The sequence below is a fragment of the Oryzias latipes genome, chromosome 21, assembly GCF_053564925.1.
Source record: "Oryzias latipes strain Hd-rR chromosome 21, Olatipes_Hd-rR_3.1".
Lineage (NCBI taxonomy): Eukaryota > Metazoa > Chordata > Actinopteri > Beloniformes > Adrianichthyidae > Oryzias > Oryzias latipes.
In genome coordinates, this window is record NC_136257.1 from 5,109,864 (window position 1) to 5,134,006 (window position 24,143).

The 24,143-nt window shown below is 39.1% G+C and overlaps 3 protein-coding genes and 1 long non-coding RNA gene across 20 annotated transcripts in view; 1 reads left to right on the plus strand and 3 right to left on the minus strand.

Moving 5' to 3' along the window:
- Window positions 1-6,821, minus strand: part of LOC101157495 (interleukin-1 receptor type 1) — a 23,931-nt gene extending 17,110 nt beyond the window's left edge. The window contains exon 1 of one of the 2 annotated variants that reach the window (XM_004081522.5): window positions 6,462-6,821. The gene's annotated coding sequence lies outside the window, so the exon portion shown is untranslated. Of the gene's footprint in view, window positions 1-4,500; window positions 4,726-6,461 lie in introns of those variants that run through there. The other variant, XM_020713333.3, reaches the window with a different exon arrangement.
- Window positions 5,894-12,207, plus strand: LOC105356740 (uncharacterized). The gene is made up of 3 exons (XR_002872457.2): window positions 5,894-6,029; window positions 11,549-11,647; window positions 12,074-12,207. It is a non-coding gene; the product is annotated as an uncharacterized LOC105356740 (long non-coding RNA).
- On the minus strand, window positions 10,898-17,965 carry LOC101157738 (interleukin-1 receptor type 2). 2 transcript variants are annotated; one of them, XM_020713334.3, is made up of 10 exons: window positions 17,863-17,965; window positions 15,762-15,855; window positions 15,418-15,676; window positions 14,086-14,260; window positions 13,096-13,273; window positions 12,472-12,558; window positions 12,321-12,380; window positions 12,057-12,192; window positions 11,755-11,900; window positions 10,898-11,630 (listed from the first exon to the last, which is right to left on the minus strand). In XM_020713334.3, exons 2-10 carry the CDS (start codon window positions 15,844-15,846, stop codon window positions 11,479-11,481), a joined length of 1,278 nt encoding a protein of 425 aa, XP_020568993.1. In that variant the 5' UTR covers window positions 15,847-15,855; window positions 17,863-17,965; the 3' UTR covers window positions 10,898-11,478. The 2 variants fall into 2 exon arrangements, with proteins under 2 accessions (XP_020568993.1, XP_023806420.1); XM_023950652.2 differs by having other exon boundaries at window positions 15,762-15,961; window positions 17,863-17,955.
- Window positions 17,966-21,527: 3,562 nt separating this feature from the next.
- The window catches only part of LOC101157981 (mitogen-activated protein kinase kinase kinase kinase 4), a 77,748-nt gene continuing 75,132 nt past the window's right edge, over window positions 21,528-24,143 (minus strand). For all 15 annotated transcript variants that reach the window (XM_078939135.1, XM_078939139.1, XM_078939137.1 and 12 more), the window contains one exon: window positions 21,528-24,093. In XM_078939135.1, the coding sequence (XP_078795261.1) occupies window positions 24,010-24,093 (84 nt within the window). In that variant the 3' untranslated portion in view covers window positions 21,528-24,009. The remainder of the gene's footprint in view (window positions 24,094-24,143) is intronic.

Genomic DNA, 24,143 nt, shown 5'->3' on the forward strand with positions numbered 1-24,143 from the left:
AGACTTTAAACGGGATCTTAGGTCTGAATGTTCTGTAGATGTGAGACAGACTGATCACATGCAGACCTGGAGTCAAACACACACTCACACGCCGCAGTGGGTGACGGGCAGCGGGTTTTACGTTTTTATAATCCCTGCGCGATTCACCTGCTGTCCCCACAACCCCTCACCCCCACCCTCTGCTTTCTCCCTCACACATCCCGTCCCCGCAACTGCGCGCTCTTTCTCAGAGACGGGAGCGCGCAGTTTTAGGCACGTCAATTCACAAGTTTCCAGCTGGTACAAACTCTGTGAAATAATAGATAATAGTAACTGATAGCGCTGGCGCAGATTTCTCTCTCTAAGCACCGCTACTACTGCGCGCCTCTGGCATCGCATCGCGCCCGAGAAGGACTGGTCTAATGAAAAAAAAAAAAAAACTATAATTAAAGATTTGTCTGCGAGCCACATGTGACCATCAAAAGAGCCATATATGGCTCGCGAGCCATAGGTTCCCGACCCCTGTCTTAGACTGACAGACTCAGTGTCCTTGAGCAATACACAGAGGTTTAGGTTAAAAGTCTTTCCCAATTAAGACTAAAAAAAAAAAAAAATTACCAAATCTAGACAAACTAACTACTATTGTATCTTTGATATAAATGAGCGTTGATAGCATTCATTAACCCTCCTTTTTCTGTGTCTTCTTTCTTTAATAAGCTACTGGGTATTATGAATCTCATTTGTGAATTGTAGTCCCGTTTGACACAAACACGGAAGGACTCCTGGTTGTATTATTGCTGAAGACCTGTGATCTCTCTCTGTTGTACAGTCTGAATAAAAAAATAAGTGTTTTTCAAATGTGATGTACCATCATGTTAATATCTTGGTCTTTAAACAAAGATTTGCACAAACATCCGGAATTCTTCAACAGCGATGCTTCATTCAAGCCAAATCTGTTGTCGTTTTTGTCTCCATTTTCATCAAAATAGTTCAATCACATCCTGATTGGGAAACCAGAAGACTTAATCTAGAAGCCCCAGTTTGATTATTGATTAGTTGAAATGACAAAACTAAGAAAATGATTTATGGCTCCAGGGAAGGGAAAGCTGCAAACTCGAAGAAGAGGATTCAGCGTGTTTCCCCGGGGGGAGGGGGGGGGGGTTCCAGGGAGGTTGGTTCAACTCTCCAGTTCAATCCCTCTCAGGACCAAATCAACTCCTGCCTGAGGACGGTTGATAGATTAGTCTGTGGTTTTAAATTGTGGATTTGAAAGTGTGTGGTTGTGTTCGCTGTGATGGACAGGCCAACTGCCCGGGGTGTTCTCTGCCTTCGCCTGATAATAACCAAGTAGATTCCAGCGCCCCTGTATGGAGAAAAAGTGGGTATAGAAATGGACGGGTTAAACTGCGCTGCCTCTTGCAGCCTCTCATCACCGCAGGATATTTAAACCTGCAGGCAGACAAGCAAAAAAACCCTTCCCTTTATGTCTGTCATCAGGCAGAAGTTACAAATGTTTAAACACGGCTCTAATGATTAATAGTAACTGACAGCTCAATGCTCAACATCTGTGATCATGCGTCATCCCTCAGATCACACTCCAACATGTCTGTAACTTGGCACTCTGAGCCTTATTGGACTGGACTGTCTCCTAGCAACAAGTTCATGTTATTGTTTGTTTGACAGGATGGTCTTCTTACCACGGAAGATTCAATTAACCTAAAGGCCAATCTCCATCAGAAACCTTTCCGCTCAGAAACAACGCAGGTTGTTTGCGCTGCGGTCATATATGTTGTAAGACCGAGTGTTGCAGCAAAACGCTTGCATGACGGAAATCACACGGGTGCTTTTTCCAGAAAACGGCCCCCCAGCAACCCAACGAATTTTGCAATGTTTGATTTCACTCCAGCCAACCCACAGAAGGGAACCAGTGGCGCTTTCTGTTTGCTCGGTGATGGGCGTGTTGTCCCCGGAATGGGTTCAGTCACGCAAACTTTGTCCATCTGTCTGAGTGACAGAAGTTACAACAGAGCAAAGGTCCAAGGTCCTCACAGCACGAACATTTAGGCAACAGATAAGCGTTTGACAAACATGTTTTACAAGGTTTGACGGGAAATGACGCCGCAGCACCGGTTGTTATTGTAAAAAAACCAATAATGAAGGATGTTTATGGGCTGTTTGGCTGCTACTATAAATCGTTTGAATTAGAGTTTTTTAATTTAGACGAGAAAAGTAAAGCATAGTTTTAGTAACAGTAATAATTAACGTTGGCAGGGATTCAGCCTCCATATGCAAACCTGACATGATTCATAAAACTCATGTTGTGACACATCAAAAGGACAAAAACACATGTTTTAAAAAACAAAATTCCTTCTGTCATGATGTGCCCGTCTGTCCTCACTCTAATTCATCTTTTTGTCCATCTCGTCCTCATGCTCCTTTAACATTCGGGTTGGGCTCAAACAAGTTGAGGCCTGTGAAGATACTTTGGGAGGATCCGAGTCAGCTTGACTGACGGGCAGAGCTCAGCGGGTTGCTTGAACGATGGGAAAATGCTAAGCAAAGCAGAAAGTGCTGACTCTTAAAAGAGGAAGAGAATAGGATTTCTGTGAAAATGGAGAACTGAAACCCAGACCTATTGCTCTCAGTTCAAACGTGTATTCCAGGTTGAAGCCCTCACTGCCACAAATGAGGAGTGACTATAAATAAAGTTCACACATATTCAGTTTTTGTCCTCCACAGAACCTTTATTCCGTTTTGCCCACATAGTCTGAATCAGATATTTGTTTCTCTGCAAAAACTTTTATTCAAGAGCAAAAAAAATTATTTAAATCAAAATATCCCCCATTTTTTAGAGAAAATGTGGAAGTGTTTTGTTTTTTTTTAAAAGGAGGGGGAAAAAAAGCTTATCATTATCTGCCAATAAACTACTAATTTACTTTAACTGTGAGGTGTGTTTGTTTTTCCAGATAACGAATTAAATTATTATTGGTGATGGTTTTACAACAGTTCTGTAAACAGTGCTGAGCTGCTGATATGAGCCGTCATCCCCTAATTTATCAGGAAAACTTTGTGACTATAGAATTGTGCTCCATTGAAAATAGTTAAAGACTCGCTCTGATGAAAATGGCATTTGTTGTGTCTTTAACCTGTTCTTGTGGCATTTCTCTAACGATGGAGGACATTTAGTAAGAAAATGATGCGTAAAATTGCAGTTTTGAGTATTGTTTAAATTCAAATTGTTGTGGATCAGGAGCGGATGAAAAAATAGCTCATTTGTGACGTGGAAAATATATTGGGTGGGCCACACGGTCCTGCTAAAAACACAGAGGCAACTTTCTGACGAACCCCTGCTGCTATGCAGAAACTATCCTAAAAAAAGGCAAAGGTCTTTTGATTTTGGCTAAAAGTGGCATAATCATAATTAAATGACCACGTGGAACACTTTGACAATAGTTTCAAAGATAAAAGGAGTGGGACTTTAAGTTATTCAGGTTCTGTTGTTTAAAATCAGCTTTGTTATGTCAATAAAATGTATTTTTTTGTCTTTAAAAAAGCAGTTTTCCTCTTAGGAATTGGTTTTGTGTCACTGAGATTTCTGCGCTTGTTTGCAAAAATCCCTCCTTGTTCATCGTCACACTTTCCCTCACAGTTCAGACTTCTTTAGTCATTCAACCCTCATGAACAAAAACCAAATAAGAAAGCTGAATAAACTGTCCCGACATGTAGAAAATAGATTATTTTGAGGATCAAATTCTGGGAAGAAGATATTCTTTTGATGGACTCGATAAAGTAACAGGAATTAGCACTCAAACCTTTGACCTACATAGGAGGAGAATAACGTGGGAATATTCCTATTTAAATAAGAGAGATAAAGGATGTCAGACAAATCCTTGGAAGCAGAAGTCTCATGGCATTAAGGGTCGATGGACTCATAGTTCTGGGGTTGATCAAAACAGAACAGTTAAACAGTTTAAGAGCTCATCCTGCAGCGGCAGATGGATGGATGGAAGAGAGCTTGACTGTTGACCGGTTACATAAAAACATGGCTTCAGTGTGCATCAATAAGATACTTGAAAAAACAAGAGTTTGCTGTGTTTCTGATGTGAGAAACATCCATCTTCATGACCCGCTATTACCCCTTTTGGGGTCACAGGGTTTCTGGAGCCAAGGGGGGAAGCGGGGTACACCCTGAACAAGTCGCCAGTCTGTTGCAGGGCAGTGAGAAAGGATGTCAAACGAGTTTGGAAACAATTTTAGATTTGTGGAAAGTGTAAACTTTTTGCACTGCCAGCTCCCTTAACAGCTTCATCATAAATGCCAACGCAAGAAATAAAGAAATTCAGCAAAACATTACACAAAGATCTACAAAAGTTGTGTGACCTTCATCAAGCATCAGCACGAACGATTTGAACCCCTTCATTTCACATGCAAACTTTTTTTGTTCTTTCTATGCTACTTGTTTATTATGGCAACCCGTTGTGTCATCAAATCAGCAAAGCTAAGCAGGATCCTTGGACTCACCTCAAACAAGGCGACCCAACAAACGGAGGAAGGATGAGAACATTTGCACGGCTGGCGGAGCTCTGAGAGGAAGCCTAACCTCTGACCTGTCGGCGAGGACTGCAGCCTCCGGCCTGCAGTTGATTATTCACTAACGTCTCCGTCACACCTCCAGGGGACACACAGCATCAACGCTAGCGCAGCTCTGCGGCCCTTTATTTGCATTTTAAATCACTTTGAGGACATCTAACCCCAAAAGAAGATCGCCATGAACAATTACAAGGCTGCCAAGTTTTCTATAAGCAGAATATAAACACAATTATTGGGGCTAAATGAGAAGCTTTTTATTTGAATTTTAATATATTTGTATTTATTTGTTGATATTTTTAAATGGTAAACATGTAAAAAGTGCGAATAAATTACTTTAAAAGTAGTCTGTAAGGTTAAAACTTTTTTTAAAAGATCTTCCTCGTCTTAAAACCACAGAATGGTTCCATCAAAAAAACCCAGTGTTGCTGTACATGTATGCACACCAACACCTGTGTTTTCCCCCTCACATACAGGAATTCCCTGCACTTATGTATTTGGCTATGACTCCGTCCTTATCAACAACAACTGACAAGTAAAAATCACAAGAAGGAAGCACACAAACCCGTGTGTGCAAAGCCACAACAAACAATTATTTGCCTTTCCGATCTATTCTGTGAACCTTCTCCTCGGCTGTAGAGACAGTTGATAAGCATTTGCTTTTAGGGTTTAATCTTTGTTAAGGGTATAATCTCGACCTCTGGCTCCAATGTTTGACAAAACCACAACGAACTGCTGATTTTTCTGATCAAAATGATGACAGATGCCAGTTTCTGTTTCATTGTGACTTGTAGGTGCTATTTTAGTGTTTTTACACTTTACAAAGCAGAAAAGATTTGACCTTAATTAAACTTTTATTAGGAATAGATGACAATGAATGAACATTACATTAAAAAGGAAAAGAAGGATCATAAAATTCTATTGTTAGCATGAAAATCATTAGTGGTAGCAGTGGATTAAAATTTTTGTTAATATTAAAGCAAAATAAATGCAACAAAACAATAATAATAATGATAATACTGCAATAATAATAATAATAATAATAACAATAATAATAATAAAAATTCATTTCATTCATTAGGCGCGTTTCATAGACATTTAAAGTCACCTTACAACAAAAGAGTAGAAGAAAAAAAGTACCAGTAATAAACAATTAAAAAACATTTTAAAAGACAAAGTGCATGGAGCTTTTTTTGATTCAACTAGTTAAGCACTAATCTGAGAAATGTGCAAAGTCCATTAGAGCTCATATTAGGAGGCAACTTGATGAAGATCAACACAAATGAGGTCAGTTCCAGCATTGCAGAATCACAAGTCTGCCAGTTTAACAGAGCAAAGATTTGAACAAACACTCCTGTCTTCCCTCATGCAATGAAAATCCTTAGATTTACAACAGACGGGAAAAGTAATTATGTTCTATAAACGCAGCTCCAGAGAAAAAAAGTGTCTACAGCTCAGGTCAGGTCAGTGAAACTAGTTATTACTCTGTTTTCTTCAGTTGTTTTTGTCCAAACCTGAGTAAAATGTGGCATCATTAAAGTTCAGCTTGTATCTCAAGGAAATGTTAAATATCACATAACATGACGGAAAAATTTGTTTTTGCAAAAGACACCAAAAAAGGGAAGTTCAGATTACCAAACTCTCTTTTTTTTTGTGCAGCATGTGTTTAATACTTTAATGAACATGTTTTTCTGTTTAGCATTAAAATTGACCTATTAAAAAAATCAATATTCATACATGTCAACAGGAATAACCCCAACAATAAGAAAGGGTTTTCGTTACTTTTTGTGCTAAATCCAAAGTGCCGCCCTGCACTGATGTAACACTTCACGCGGTGTCCTGTAGGGTTAACCATGACAGTCATACAGTGATTTTGTTTAAAACAGAAAACTCACCATCAGCTTGATAGTAGCCCTGCTGTGAAGACTGTCCCTCATCAGCTCACATAGAAGTCCAATAAAAACATCTTTTCCTCTTCTTCTTCTTCTTCTTTTTTTTCTTAAAAGCTTTGACTTGAAGCTGAGACGTGTGCTTCCCAGCTCAGACTTCCTCTTCTCTGGAGCACATGTTGCAATTTCCTTTTCTGGAATGTTTTGAAAGTCAGTAGATGAGCTAATGTGTTGAGCAATAGCTGGCAGGAGAGCAGCCTCAAACCCTGCTCCTCACTTCAGCCCGCACACATCTTCTGCACCCTCAATGTTTACACTTTGGAGACCAGCCTTTTAGCTGGCATGGACTGTGAGGGACACTCATGTGCTGGTTCGGTTCGGCAGGTCAGTCCAGCTCCCCCACACCAGTGGTTTTCCTGACACCCTAGGTTGGCATTTTAAGGACCTCTTGTGGCCACAGAGAGAAAACCTGTGTAACAGGAGAAAATCTCATCCACTGACTGTAAAGTAAAGCCACAAATCAATGAATCATGCTTTTTTTTTCCTGTAAATGATTCATTTGTGTTTTCTTTGGACTTCAGATATCATAAAAGCCAGGTTCTATTGGTTTTGTGGTGCAGCTGTGAGTTTTACTGACGTAAAAAAGCCTATTTTACGTGACTCAAGGTACGTCAAAAGGCTGGAAGCAGATTCTCTGGGTGTCATTTTCATTCTTCTCTTGTGACTGAACAACAGATGTTGTAAATGTATTATTATTTTTAAGAAACCAAAAGAATTTTTTTTATCGCAGTTTTGAAATCAAATTTAATCCTGCAGAGTAATGTACAGGGTAGTGTGTGTTTTTTTGTTTTCATTGTCAATTTAAAGATTTACAGCTGTTGCATTGAGCACTCATAAGACTGCAGCGACATCTGCTGGCAAGAAAATGTAACTTCACTTAAAGTTTCTGTAACCCACTCTCTTGAACTTTTTCTACGGAGCCCCTAAAGGGCCATTGATGAAAAAAAATTGAATTAAAAAAGAAATTTTGAAGTAAAAAAAATAAATAAATAACTGGTGCGCACCTGAAACTAACTGGTGTGCACCCGATACTAACTGGTGCACACCCGTTAGTTAGTTGTTTTTTTTTACTTCAATTTTTTTTTCATCAATGGCTCTTTAGGGGCTCCGTAAGAAATGCTTCCATACTAAAGTGTTTTTGAGATTTCATGGAAGCAGCTGTTTTAAAATGAGCAGGAAAAGCTCTTCTACTGCCCCTAGTGGAATAATGGTGAACGACAGGGCAGAAAACATGGACCAAGTGTTGGACAATGCTAATGTACTGGGCCCGCCAGGGGTAAAAACAAAAACAGTGCGCACGGATTAATCAATTGTGCTCGTGCGCACACACATTACATGTGCATGTCTCTGAGGAGAGCAGCAGGCAGGGGAGGGTGCCTTGTTACGGTGTGCGCAATGAAGGATGAGTTGGACCGCAGTCCGTTCGCCTGTTCTGCGTGAGCCGGCTGCCGGACTCAGGAGAACCGTGTCTCCCGGGAGATTTTTGTCTCCAGACAGAGGACGGGCTTTGGGATGGGCGGAGGTGGCTTTTAATTGAACAGTCCTGAGAAACTGTGCAAACAATCACGAGAATTTGTGTTGCCAGTTGGATCCAGACAAAAGAAAGGCTAATGTTATTCCAGTTTAAGTTTATCCATGGCTAAATGTTGTTAGCACGTATCAACCTAATCCTAACCCTTCTTCTGGGTCTGTTCGGCCAAAAAAAAAAAAAACTGGGCGCACGGATTTAAAAAACTATAAGCGAACATGGACTTAGGAATAATCATAAAAATAAGCCTGTTTAGAAGATCATTCCGCTCTAATGTCGGAACCTTGTTTACAACGGAACTCCCAAATTCTTCTTCTATGGTCATTCCGTGATTTTTCTAGACTGATCACCGTGGTTGTGTCTGATTTCCCACCCTAACCCCACTACTGAAAAACTATATAGTGCAGCACTATGCACTATGTAGTGCCCTGAATTTTAAAAGCAATCCGGATACCATGTTCACTACTTTTTCTTTTTTAAACGGCGGAAATGACATCACCAATTTCACAAAGTTAAAATCTGACTAAAATGAGCGTTTTGCGAAGATTATTTATGAGTCTACTGAGTTCTGAAGATTAAAAACGTTGATGGTTTATTACAAAAATTGTTCCGGCGCAATGCATTGTGGTCTGTATTCGTAGATCTTGTGAGCATCGATGTAAACTGGTTTTTCGCAGAGACTTCTGGGACATTTCTAGGGCATTGGATTTGGAAATTTTAGATTCAGACAGCACTACAAAATGGCGAAAAACGCTAAATAGTGCACTGTATAGGGGTTAGGATGGGAATTCGGATACACCCCATCTTACATGTCTTCGGACCAAAGTACAGCCAATCAAATACTGTGACGTCATCATTCGTCGGCAGCCGTGTTTGCAGACCCCCAAACAACCATAGAAGAAGAATTTGGGAATTCCGTTGTAAACAAAGCTCCGACATGGAGCGAGATGATCTTCTAAACAGGCTTTTATTATTTTTTTGATTATTAGTAAGTGCATGTTCGCTTATAGTTTTTTTAATCCGTGCTCCCAGTGCTTTTTTTTTTGGCTGAACGGACCCAGAAGAAGGGTTAGCATTAGGTTGATACGTGCTAACAACATTTAGCCATGGATAAACTTAACCTTTGTGCTATCCTATGGGGTCAAGATGACCATTGATGTGTTCTCCCTACCATGACAAAGGTGGATAAAGGTGAAGAGGATTTAATGTAATCCATGGACACCAGTGAAGATCACAAATCATTGAAGAAAAATGTTTAGCGCACTGTCTAGTGGGGTCCAGATGACCCAACTCCCGATGTGAACGTGCCTAGGATAGCACAAGGGTTAAACTGGAATAACATCAGCCTTAATTTTGTTTGGACCCGACTAGTGACACAAATTTACGTGATTGTTTGCACAGTTTCTCAGGACTGTTCATTCCAAAGCCGCTCCTCAAGGAAATGTAGAGATCCAAATCTCCCGGGAGACACAGTTCCTCTGAGTCCAGCAGTCGGCTCACGCAGAACAGGCGGACGGACTGCGGTCCAAAGCCTCCTCGGTTGCTCCAAAGCCTCCTCGGTTGCGCACACTGTAACAAAGCACCCTCCCTAGCTGCTCTGCTCAGAGACATGCACATGGAATGTGTGCACGCCCACGATTGTTCACAACCAAAGCCCACGATTGTACAACTATGGAAGCAATTCTGTAGAATAAATAAAAATGTGTCTTTCCAGTGGTGTCCAGAACAAAATAAAGGCTGATGTAATTCCCAGATATTTACATCCAAGATGCTCATCGTGGCATTGCCAGGGAATTACCCAAATTTATATGATGGTTTACAGTTTCTCAGATCTGCGTAGCAACACTTCCGCCTTCGGCAATCTGGAACTTTGGATCGTGGGGCGACTGCCGGTCCGAAGACAAAGCTTGTCCGGGGAGGGGGGTTCGACGAACCGCGCTGCGTCCGAAGGAGGACCGCAGAAGGCGGAAATGCTGCTACGTAGTCCTGAGAAACTGTAAACCATCATATAAATTTGGGTAATTCCCTGGCAATGACACGATGAGCATCTTGGATGTAAATATCTGGGAATTACATCAGCCTTTATTTTGTTCTGGACACCACAGAAGCTGTGTAAAATCATCAGAATTTCAAAACCAAAGCCCTCTCCTCTGCTGCTAACACAAAGCTACAAGCCTGGCCGCATTGCAGCCAGCCGGACACACGGAGATAGCACTGATGTCATCGCTCTGCCTCCCCTCTGGAAATGCTAAGTGGGATTGAATAATGCAACACTATTGCAGTGGTTTTTAAGTAGAAAAGGAAAAAGTATTTTGAAGTATTGATTTTTCATTTTAATTGTAAGACATTTGATGCAGTCAGATTTTGAAAATGAAAAAGCATTTCTGGTTTTGACTTTTATTTTTAATTATGCTAGAGAATTGCTTCCATACACAACAGTACAAGCACAATTGATTAATCCGTGGGCACTGCTTATCTGATTTTTTTCTTCTTAACGACTGGCACCTGGAGGGCTCCGTACTAATGAGATAGAGGTCTCAGAAATGCATATATCAAGTAAGATGCATGGTTATATGGGGTTCAAATACTGTTCCTAACACTGGTCGCTCACCTGAAGCTGTTTGTTTATTCAAGGTTTTTGGGACGGTGAGTGTTTACTTCTCTGTGAATATATAGACAGAGTTTTTTTTGTGTGTGTGTGTGCGTGTGTGTGTGGGTGTGTGTGTGTGTGCGTGTGTGAACAGAGTGGGCGGGACTTCTCAAAGCAATGACACAGTTCAGGGATACAAATAGCTGCAAGGACTTTTGCCTCATGTAGTTGGTTCTTATGGCCCTTAAGTGAAAAGATAAATGAGTCAAAGGGTCATTTTTATAAATCATTTGGGAATGTACAAACACATAATGTTTATTCACAGACCAACAGACATCCAAATGCACAGCACAGTGTCAAAAACAACATGTTTTGATGAAAATAAATGTGCAAAGGTAAGTTAGGAGCATTTAGAAGCACAAAAGTAAAAAAGAAATACACTATGTTCATTAAACGTTGCTGCATAAAAACAAAACAAAAAATACACAAATAGAAAAACAATCAAAACAATATCAATACAGAATTGTGTTAAAGTTACACGCCGTTGGATCAACTGCAAGCAAACGCTTCTGACAGAATTCAAGTCTGAGGTGGAGCATCGTGACCATTTGAGTCAAACAGTTACATTCAGTAGTTTGAAACAAACCTGCTTTCATAATTTCACAAGAAATTTAACGATAAAATCCTAAGAAAATAACTTAACTATATCATTACATTTTCTACAAGAAGCAGATATTTCAGAAAACCAAATGCCTACAGTAGTCCCGCTGTACAGATAGAAAAACAGCTGTTTGGTTCCATGAAAGGATGAGGTGATGTAACACAATAAAGAAGTTATCGAGTATCTAAACTGAAAAAGTGCTGCTCTGCCGAGCCAGAAAATAATCCATCTTCTTCTTCTCTTTGGGTTTGAAGAGGACATAGAGGAAGATGGAGACCACAACCAGGAAGAAGCACAAGGCCACCACTGCTACGATCACCCACGTCACGGTGGCGTCTGTGAAGAAACGACATGTGAGCCATTTTCCCAAAATGCATTTCTACTTTCTTCTCAGTTATTGCAACGTTTGCTGGTGGAAACATTTAAAGTAGTTAATGAAACACACAAAAACAACACAAACCTTCCACTTTAATCAGGGCAACAACTTCCTGTCTCCCTCCCACGTTCTGAGCGACACACTTTATCTCCACATGGTCATCTTCTTCAGATATATCCGCAATAATTAGCCTCAATTCAATCTGACACATTGTGGACACCCTGGTTACCCTGGAGAGACGGAAACAGAAAAGAAAACGTAAAGATTTTCAGCAAAAACACTAAAAAAGGTACAAGAAAAATGTTCTCATGTGGACTCTTTCTGAGTAAATATTACCCATCTTCCTTCAGAAAAAAACATTTAATTGGTTCATTAAATCAACCTACTCTCTCCCTCCTTGCAGAGCTCTTCTGCTCAAATAAGAGGACTCCACTGACTGCTCGTCTACCTGCCACATGACCAAAGTTGAATCTGCTGTTGGACACTCGGTGAGCACCTGACAGAACATTTCCAGCCCCGAACCTGAAAGAAAGGGAGAGGAGTCTGCGTTAGACCTTTTGCAGGTAATATATCAGCACCAAAGATAGATTTTGTTGCATATATAACTATTATTCAGGCAAAATCAGTTGACTTTTTTTGTTTTGACGCACCATGGGAACTTTCAAAAACGGTCCCATTGAGAGGTGAAACGATTGCAGGAGGTTTGACTTCTGGAGAGGAGACATAAAAAAAAAGTAATTAGGAATATCAGAATAAGAAAGAAAACTGCTCAACGAAAAAAGAAAGAAAAGACAGACTTACTTTTGAAAGTGCTGAAGGTGCTGCTGATGAGCATGTCCACGTTGGAGGTTGTGGAGGTTGTAGACGTTGTTGGATTGGTTTCCAGTTCTGAGTCAGACAGCAAAATATTTAAGCATTTAAACTTTTAAAGGCATGAAAGGCATGTGGTGTGTGGGTTTGCTGTAATGCTCCTGTTTGCCCACTAGAGGGCACCGATGAGTCATGTCAGATGACAAGCTTGAAGAGCAAATTATCATTATTCATATATTGACTAGACATGTGATCACTGCTGTGTTAGCAATCACTGTGCAGCATAACTTTCAATTTTTCTTTTGGAGAAAATGTAATCAATTTAAATAAGCTTTACCTTCTGCATAAACTGATGAAAATGTCAAAAAGCTAAGTTTTGATGTCTCATATTCAGACAAAGCAATATTTTTGTTGAGTTAAATTACGCCTCCATTGATTGGGAAAATTTACCAAAAGTTATTCTTAGTTTTTTAAATTTTGTTTCTTGCTGGAAATTTTTTTTCTTCCCTTAATGAAGTCACCTGCAGGTAAATTCAGGTTTATTTTGAGTTTAAAGAGAAAAAAATAAAACATCTTAAACTCCAAATATAATCAGAGCCTTTAGAGATCACTAACCTTGCACATGGACTTGAAGGGTCCTGCTGACTTTGTATTGCTGGTTGTTGATGAGCACAGTGAGCTGGCAGGTGTACAGACCTGCATGCGATGACATCACAGCAGGAATCAGAAGCATCCCTCCATCCCAGTGAAAGAAGTCTCTCTGACTCGGCTGAAGAGCAGTGAGGCTGGAGCCCTGTCAGAGAAGGGAAAGTTAGGATCAACGTACTGAAACTACGGAGCCCTGGACATGTCATCAAAAAAAAGAAGGTTCACTCAAATTATGATTTTTGTGGGCACAAATGAACTTTTTATTAGCATTTCCTGGACACAAAAAACAGTGATTGTTGGCAAAAAAATATAAAAAATTGGATTTAGTGGACACAAATTAGTATTTTCAACTCCTACTATGAATTTGTGCCCACAAAATACAAATTACTGAATACCAATTACAGTTTTGTAGCTACCAATTAGCCTCTAATTAGCATTTTGTATACACAAATTAGCATTTTGTGCACTCAAAATTTGCATTCTTTGCGCACAAATCTGTGTTTTTTTGTCACAAATTAGCATTTTCAATTCCTGTTACTAATTTCTGCCCACAAAATAAAAATGACCAAATAGCAGTTACAGTTTTCTAGCCACTAATCAGTCACTAATTAGCATTGTGTGTGCTCAAATTAGCATTTTGTAGCCACAAATTAACATTCTGTAGCCAGATTACTTTTTGTCAATTCCTGCTACTCATTTCTGCCCACAAAATATCAATTAAATGCTAATTTGTGCTTACATTTTACTATTTTGTATGCTCCAAATACTAACTTGTGGGCACAAAATACTAATAAAATACTCATTTGTTTTTACAAATTACCAACTTGTGCACGCATAACACTAAATTGATAAATTTGAAAGAACAGTTTATTTATTTATTTGGCTTTAATGCCAAATCCAGGGCTCTGCATGAAACATCCAGTGCTGAAGCAGATCTGCAGGTTTTTCTAAACTCACCTTGAACCACTCTATTAGTGTGTTGCTCTTGTTGAAGGAGCCGAGAGCCGGACAGAAAATTGTCAGCTCCTCTCCCTCTGTGGCTGTCCACGGATAGGACAGCTTTGCCATGTCAACGGAGCCGCTGTCAAACACGCTCAGAGTGATGCTCCCGGTCACGCAGTAGGTTTCATTTCTGCAAAGGTGCAGACGGATGAGTTCAGTCAGAGGCAGAGCTGAGCTGTTGCATGAAATATGTTTGCACAGAGGGAATGAAGCAACAAGTAGGTCACCCTTTATGGAAGGAGATTAAAACTCGAAATATTCGTTTGTGGGGCACCTTTGTGAAATAACACTGATGAAAAACTTAAAAGAAGGATATCTTGGAGTTGAGTGAGAGCATCAGGACTTAACATTTTCAGTCTAGATGCCATGACTCAACTTCAAGACGTCACCTGCTGGATGAACCAGCTTAAAAGAAAGTTTAGTTTTCTTGCTTTAAAAAGTACAAAATATCTAAACAGCGATAAAAAAACTCCCCTCTAGATCATATTTGATGCATTTTGTAAATAAACCTGTGTTTTGTATTATTTTCTAGTTATAACCAGTAGGAAAACTTTTTTTTTTGTCTTCTCATGTATTGGCAAGTGAATTTTTCTTTTTATTCAATTCTAATCCAAGCTAATTTAAGGGGGTCCTTTAAAGTCCCACTCCTGTCCTCTTTTGATCTATTTTAAAAGGTTGTTCTCAGTGGTCTTTTAATTAGGATCATGCAGTTTTTAGCCAAAATTAAAAAAAAAACTAAAAAAAAAAACCTGTGTCATTTTCTAGGACATAGTTTTTCTGCAGAGCGGCGGGAGCTCATTAGAAATTTCCTTCGGAGTTGTGAGTGGAACAGTTGGCGCGGAGTAAGTCCGCCCCCACTTCCCATCAACCATCTGTTTAAACGCTCTCCCACTAGCTAACCTCAAGCTAGCAGTTCCGGTGCAACAAAAATGTCGAGCAATATCGTAGCTGCTCAGCCGTACAGTGTAGATCCAGATTCCAGCTCAGACGAGGAAAACAAAGACGTGCACGGATCTGTTTGTCTACAAGTGGAGGCATCAGAATGGAGCAGAGCAGGGAGCTGGAGGCCCTCCCGGAATATTTTCTGTCACAAAAAGGCTCTTTATCGAAAAACATTTTTCTGCCTGCTCCTGATTAACATTTGTAAAAAGAAATACTACAATTTAAGCTTAATTTCATTAGTTTGTCCTCCATCATGAGAAAAATGCCACAAAAACATGTTAAGAACACCATTTACATTGGGGTGGGTCTTGACTATACAGTACACAAGGAAATAGAGCTTTTTACCTGTAAGTGCAGGAATATTCCCCTGAGTCGGACGCCTGAGCTGGGAGGAACCAGAGTTGGGTGGCGTGCTGCTGGACGCGGCCTTCTGCCTCATAGGTCACTGCATCGGTGCCGTTCTTCTTACTGATGACGAACTTTGCCGCTGGTGGGAGGATTTTACGCGCTTTAAGAACACCACTGAAGATTGGGAAATGGAGGATTACAGCCTCGCCCTCCTTTCTGAAAATCCCCACCTCTGGATCCACCTGATGGCAGCCGTCTGAAACAGGAAAAAGATTTATGCTTTTAGATTTGTAGAATTTTTTAAAAATGACTAGAAAAAAGGGAAAACACATTGGGCTTACCTTTGATAGGCAGAGGAGGTAACCTAGGTTGTCCACTAACACGTACAGTGATGACAGCAGCAAACATCAGGGCCAAGCAGACCATGGTGGCAGTCTACAGGAACAGATCTGAGATCAGAGATCCACAAATGCAAGAATCCAACCGAGCAGGATCTGTCCCGACTCTCTGATGAGGAAAATATTCAGTCCGACAATATTCACTAAAGAAAAATATGGAAAAAAAACAATAATTACCAATAAAAACTACAGAAAAAAACACTTGCTTTTCAAACTAAAATCACGTTCTGGAGTGCAGGAAAACAAAAATAAGATGCATGAATATTTTTGTCCTGAGCTCTTTATTTTCTTCAGTTCAGGTTTTTTTATTTTTTATCCCTGATTGAAACTCTTTTGTAGCGTTTGAAACTCATGGCGTCTTAAAGTCGTCATCAGACACTCCCATCATCCCGCCCCCTCGCAGGGCGTCAAATTCAACTACGGCGGCCTGAGCAAATGAGTGTGATGAGTCACCTTAGAAGGCCAAAGTTCATCTAAATTGGCAACTTTATTACGTAACTGTGATTACGTTTAGGTTTTCAAAGTACATTTTCTGTAGAAACTGGACAAAATACATGGGTAAAGTGACATTTTTATACTTTCCTGTACTTTTTCTTATTTTAAATACTTTGTTTCAAATGCAGGTTTATATAGAAAAATTACGACAAAGTTTATTGTCAAACATTTGTGCAGAAATCAATTTGTTTTTTAGGTGTTTTTGTGAAAAATAGCTAAAAATGATAGATTTATGGATGAAAAATGAGCTTTTATTTTATTTATTTTTATTTAGGGTTAAATTGCTGATGATGTCAAATGAAAATCCTCTGAACTTTGCCAATCTTTATACTTCACATCATATCTTATAATTTCATGCATTTTTAATCAATGTTTTGCAAACATATCCATATTAATAATTCTGCCATATATTTAACCAGTTTGAATGTGTTATGACATCATTTCCATCACAAACGCTTCCCATATGTCCTGTTCTGTAACTATTTTATTCAGTTGGACTTTCACCTGATAGAACTGATAACTCCTAACATCCTGCAGATGCGTTTTGCAGCAGAAAGACATGATTTCCATAAACTGCCATCTTATTTTCACTTCTGCTTCTGTGTCTGTAATTGCAGGCATCAGCTGACACATGTCCCTACTTTTTCAGGCGCACTCACGCATGCACGAGTGATCCATCTTTTCCACACACAACTCTTGGTTTCAGCATGTCATGGAGAAGCGGTCCATTCATAAACTGTGGGAGTGTTGTGGTTGTAGAGGTCACATTAGTGATTTCTGTGGGAGTGTCAGTGTTGTAATTAGGTCTTCATATCCTTGAGTCAACGCTCATTGAGACACATTTCAGCCCCTAATGGAAACTTGGTCAATGGATGGTACGCTACCTAATTTAAACTTCTGTATGCGCGTTTTTTTCATGCAGACACTTTGAATTTGTGGATTTACTATTCATTAATCAAAAAAAACAAAAAAAACAAGTGAATGACCCAAAACCTTCATTTTCTGCTTTTATTGCTATTTTCTCTCTATAGTAACAGGAAATTAAACAGAAGTACGAAACAATAGAATCAACTTTTAACATTTTTATGCATTTTTTACTTTGACCAAAAAAATAAATAAAACGTAAACAATTGTAAAATAAGCATAAAAACCATTTAAACAATTAATAACTGGGTAAAGTTTGATAAGATTTCGTATTTTTTTAAACGTTTTGATAATTTTTTGATTATTGATACACATTAAAGCTCTAAAACACGTGTTAATATTTTTTTTAAAAATGTAGCAACATATTTTACATAGTATTTACAATAAAAATGAAATTTTTAAAAATAAAAAAAAACCTTCAACATTTTTCTGTTTTTTAACAGGACATCAAAATGTGAATTTAAAAAAAAAATCCTCAAAATTCGATCTGAGCACAAAAAAGTGCAATCCTTCACATTTGCTGATATTTCTTTGCATTTCAAAATAAAAGCCTGTACCCCTAAACACAATCAACGCCCACTCTGAGGCATATATGGCTTTACGATTATTAATAAATGGTACTCACAGTGTTCAGGTGAGCCTGGTGGTCTTAGCAGTGAGATGGTTCTGCCAAACAGAAGAGGTGGTGGTGATGACAGCCTGGACTACAGCAGCGAGTGAGCAGCTCTTATTGGCTCTGGGGAAACCTAAGCTCCCGTTTCAAGGTTCCCACCCCTCATCACATGGAAATTTCTCAAGTTTCCCAATGTAACGCAGTGTACTGCACAGCTCCCCATTCATGTCTGCTGATCACACAGGATGTACACAAACATTGTCACATACATTGTGTGAGAAAGGTTCATTGTTAAAAAAGTTTGGCTTGACAAATGTTTAGTTTTGTTTCTCTTCCTGTATCCCCGATGACATTAGAATACATTTCTGTGACTGATCAAACAGTGTGAGTAAAGTAAATTAGATCTTTTCTTTTGCAGGTTTAAAAGCCGCAATGGTTTTTATATGCATAGATCTGTACATATTGAAACATGACGTCTATCATTGCACATCCAGATGGATGCTGGGCTAGATTTTGGTTTTTCATACATATACAGTGACAAAATCAGAATTTAGTTAAAAAAAAAAATCCATATCATCCATAATTGAATTTGCAGCTTTTATCATAGTCAGATTTAGTTTTTTTCAACTAAATAATATTTAATTAACAGTTTCAATTGTTTTCAGAGATGAAAAGAAGAACTGAAAAGCTTGTTGATGTTAAACATTTTCACAAAGATATTAAATTACTATCGTCATGTTGGTTTAGTTTGAAAGGCAGAAACTTTCATTTAGATTTGTTAATTCTTGGACCATTTTATACGTTTAAAAAAATGTTTTATAAAAATGGTTGTCCAATAAATTATTTTTTGTAACTTTTGGATTATAAATATAGCATGAAAAGGAGCAAAAAACAAAAAAAACATCTAATTATAGCTAATTAAACTAAATTCTGATGACAAAATGATTTACCTGTACCAGACTAACAAAAATGCCAATATATGCAAATCTATGTAATTAGTACATTTTCAAAAGACAACAGAATTTAATGGTAAATTTAGTTTTTTATGAACCCCCAAAACAAGTGGAATTATTTGGATTTCTTCATCAAAACACCGTTGGAGTTTGGTTTAGTAAAATAAATGTGCAGGAGTTTCGCTGTGGAAGCAGCTCTAATAGTTCTAAAATCAAACGCTGCTGATGAGTAACTACAAAAATCAAGGAAGACGTGAAGGAAAGTTGTAAAAACTGATCTTTACTAATGTACAGCTCACTGCTTTGTCATCTCCCTGCGTGACTGAGATGCCGTCCACTCTTCTGATTTCTTATCCATATATTACTCAGTTTGTTTGAGTGTTAATCCTGAATGGGCATTTTTTCCAAAGTAGACATGGAGGTGAGGCAAGATGAGGAGTCACAGAAAGCAGGGAGGTCCACGGCAACACATGAACACAGCAGAGCGCTGAGCTTTACCGTCAGTCTGTCACCAGGCCGTGCGATGGAGCTCATTCTGCTAAACAAATCCTCACATGTTACCTGAAGCCCGTTCACAGGCGTTTGATCACAATCCCAACAGGAAGTACCTGCTGGCTCCAACAAGCCAACATCCTAAAGACTTCTATTTAAAAAAACAAACAGAACAATTTTTAAGAAGCTGGGGGTTAATATAAGAGTTATAGAAATAAAAAAGTCTATTTTGACCCACTGTTGAGAGGCTAAAGGTCACAGCTGCAGAGCAGCCTGTTCATTGAGGCCACATGACGGAACACAGAGAGCGGATGTTGCGTGTTTTGGGAATTCTTGAGATAACCTCAATATCTGCAACATCCTGACACTGAGATTTTAGTTTTTACACACCTGCTTCGCTACTCTTGGTCCACATGTGGTCAGATAGTCACTGATGGGGGATACAAGGGCAGAAAAGATGAGAGGGGGTAATCAAACACACAAAAGCAGGGGAATGGCAGGATAAAAGGAATGTATGAAGTCATATCAGAAACAAAGAGGATCATCGTGATCATTACCAGAGCCAAGGTGTGACACGAAGTCAGACTGAAGAGAAAGCTTTAGAAAAAAGGCGGGAAACAAAGCTAGAACGCAGAAAAGAACTGGAACCTAATATTTGTTTCATCCTTAAAATAAACATCAGAGCTTGTAGAAATGCAAAAGTCATTTAGTTTTCTTAAAGGATCAATAAAAAAGGGCTTCCTGCACATCTTTGTCACTTTTCTCATATTTTTTTTAAATCAGCTCTATAAACAGCTTTAAATTCTTTTTTTTTTGAGCAGGAAAAAAACAGATTACATTAATTTCCTTCTGTTTTATGTGGCTGCTGGAGCCTATCCCGGCCACAAGGGGCCTTAAAAAACGGAGCCAAAACTGGGTTTTAGGGACTAACACGGCTTTGGAAAGAAAAAAAAATCTACGCCAGATAAAGGCGTGTAGAGATCAAAGGATTGTTCCAAGACATTTGTAAAATGAAAAAGAGTTCCAATTAAATTCCAAAATTCTATATGAATTCTCCTACATTCATTTTTATAAAAGACGGACCATCGCTCCATTTTTTTGTGGGTCCCTAAACGAGTTTTTAATGACGATTTGTTTATAAATTTGACTCACAATTCCCATTTTAATCCTCCATCTGAATGTAAAACAAAAAACAAAACAAACCAGTTTTTAAATGTAAAATCCATTCACGTCGCATCCGAAAATGTCAGATCCTTTTGAATCTGCAGATTTTAAATTAGGGCAAACACAAACTAAAATCTGATCGCTGCAATAATAAATCATCTGACCCTCAGCCGTGGGAGTAGACAATGTGGAACACTGCCAAGTGAGGCAAAAGCAAGTTGATGCACAAAATTAATAAGGAAAATATGATTCAGAAATGATTCTTTTTCCTGTTCCCCCAACATCAATGAATACACAAAATAAAGACGGCCCTGAAAGTAGGAAAGAAATAAAATTAAACTATGATAATCAAGGATTTAATGAAACAGACGTTCAATTTACATCTGATTATTAAAGGTCAGGATCCTGTTTTTGTAATGAATCTACTACCATAACGAGAGTTTACATTGCAGCATCTCAAATTAAAACCTCAACTTTTCAAATTGTAATTTTTACGTTTTGCTCTAATAAAATGAAAATTAAGGGGAGTTTGTAACCCATTGAATAAACCAAGCAACGTTTTCTAGTTTTTTTATTTCTTATTGTCACATGTGTTTTCTTAATTCAGCTGCACATGATCATGGCCCTTTTCAGACAAACTCAGGAAAAAATGTCCTTAGCGGTAACTTCTCCTTTTATCTGAACCCAGACACAAACTCAACCTGAAACCTGAGAGACCAACACCACAGGATGGCCTCATACCCAAGTCCAAATTTTCCAACGCAGGTTTGACATTTTTCATGTGAACACACCAGATGATGAGGAAATAAACTATTGGGCTTCGGTTACAGCAGGCATTACTACAAAGTTTAGAGAATTTTGGATTTCACTTTAAGAAAAAAAATGTTGTAGAGTTGAGTTTAGTTTAAAAACAATAAAAGAAATTTGGAGAAAGAGAACAAAATGTGCGTGTCCAGTGTGTCAGTTAGCCAACTTCTTACAAAATGCCTCCCCCTCCCCCCCCCCCTCCCCCGAGTATGTTTAAAGAACAAACCACAGCAGAAACCTCAGGAAGAGGATAACATCTCCTTTCTTTTGGTTTTATAATTATTTTTAAAGTTTATTTTAAAGAACAAAAAAAGAAAAGTCAATAAAATACACGACTTCCTGTCATACACAGAGAGAGGACACGAGTTGGAGAAGCACGGCAGAAACACGTCGCCTCACATCCAAGCCTGCAAAGAACATCACTGCAATGTTGCAACGCTAAAGCAGCACATTGTGAATACCTGAAATGAACAACACATGTCCTTTAATGCTCTGCAAGTAGGTTCATCAGTGAGGGGAGAGATGACAAAATGGATTTTTTTATATATGTATATATATATCTATGTATATTTATATATCCAATAAAAACCAGGCTCAAAAAGCAGAAACAGAATTCATTAATAAAGATGCATTAAACATAAATACTGTGATGCAAATTATTGTAACAAAAAAAAGAAAATTGCCTCTGTAAACAATTTCCCCACCTAAGTGAGCGTAATAATATTAAGTCACTGCAATCGTATTTTACTTTTACATACACCTACAGAAACAACATAGGCTTCTCAGCTACATCTAAAACTTAATACACAAAGCTTCAAGTGATTTTTTTTTCTTCTTTTTGAAAAGAATTGAGTGGTTTTCATAATAAATTACATTTTAGTTTTGATTTAAATTAGCAAGAGGCGACTTTTTTCACCAGACTTCACTTTAAAGCTCATCCTGGATTGGATTACAGTTGGGGAAAACTATCCTTTTTTCTAATTTTGTGTTAGCTGTGATGCAATAAAAGAAGAAGAACTGGGAGCTCAAACAAGTTTATGAACATCGCTGTTCGTTGGTGGGCCGTTAACTTCTGGTGGAAAAATACAGCCAGACTAAGTGTGCCCTGACAACAAAATCATAAAAAAAACATGTTTTGACATGAAGTGAGATTACAAAGTGGACTCTGCTGTGCCCCCTGTGTGAGTGTGCAATGTTTGAGTGTTTGCAGAAACGGAGGAAAGCCCAGCTAAGTGAGGTCAGCTCAGCCAGTGGAGCTCAGTTTTTCACATATTGGAGCAGCAGCAGAAAAAAAAAATACTTAAAAACAAAAAACAAATGAATAAAATTGGGTTTTAGTTTTTTTTTTCTCCCACAAGGAGCCAAATAAGGGGAAAAAAAATGATTTGCACCAAATTCCAGAGCGTTGACAATTATCACTTTGTGTTAAAGCGTGTCTGCTGTGTGGAGGTGGGCGGGAGGGGAGGAGGGGGGGGGTCAACTCTAAAACGGAGGGGAACTATTGGAAAAAAAAAAAAATCTACACCTGATAAAGAGGTTCTGCTGATGCAGCTTTTAATCGTCTTAACATGAACATCTAGGATTGATCACATGTGACAAGATTACAAAGCCAAAAACATCGTCTCATGCCTTGGACCACCACACAGTAAAGAGTCTTTCTACATTCTTGACACTTAGTGCATTGAATACATATACAAACAATAAAAAAACTTAAATGGTGACGTGAGCCAAAAAATATGAAATGGAAGATAGAAGTCCACCTCCTGCAGGGAAACCGACTCCCAGAAAAATCCTAAATCGCCGCCGACGCCGCTCTCGCCTGCCGAGCTCTCCTCTCTGCTTCGTCTACGCCCTCCAGTCATGCTTTACAGGTGGGGGGGATGAACTTCTCACTGCACATAAAACAGCTTGGGTTTCTTTTCATGGCCACGCCCACAGCACTTTCATCACTTCACGTGTTTCCGAGTAAGAGCAAGCAAAGTGTGGACCGTGGGTGCTTGTGCATACATGTTCAAATCGGGAGATAAAATGCAGGGTTGGTTTTTTTGTTAAACTCCACATAGTCACACTTATCTTCAATAATGAATGAGTCAAAACGAAAAAGAAAAAATACTATTCTGAGATCAGTCTGCATCTTTAGGTCTTCCTCTTTGTGTCATGCTGTTATTAAAGCATCTCCACACTAATCTCCCCCCATGCTGTGTCCCCGTGTATTCAACTTTAACCTTTAAGTTCCTGTCAACAACGTTGCTGTAGAATCTATCTAGAATCTGATCAGAGATCAGCAAAGCGGGTACAGAGGAACCTCCTCCCAAAAGAGGGAATGACAGCCTTAGATTGACTACGGCGGGTTCGAAGTCAAACTGATCGGCCCAGCAGTTGGAAATGAAAGAGGTACAAACTGTATCCCACGGCAAGCTGAAGAGCACCAAGAAAACCGAGGAAAACAGAAGCCGTGCACCTCGGTTTCATGAATTCACATTTCTGTCGCGTCTGCTTCTTTTATTCGTCTAACCGCTCGTTACATTTTGTAAGCAAGTCCTCACTTTGTGGGTTTGGGAGCCGGGCGAGCTGCCGGGCTCAGAGCCCAACGTCCTGGGTATCGATTGCTTCAAAGGGTTGGTGATTGTTCTCTTCTGGTGGTCCTAAGGTTGACAAGTCGTCAGTGGCGGGCTCTGAGATCCAGTGTTAGCGAGGGTGGAGGAAGAGGAGGAGGAGGAGGAGGAGAGCAGGGTGTGGACCTCTACCAGCTGAGCAGGTTGCTTCGACCCAAAGTCATAAAGTAGACCTGGCTGGAGCCTCCAGACCGAACGGATGCGAAAAACACCTGAAGAAGAGACAGGAAAGAGATGACACCGACTTTCTTTCGATTTTGCC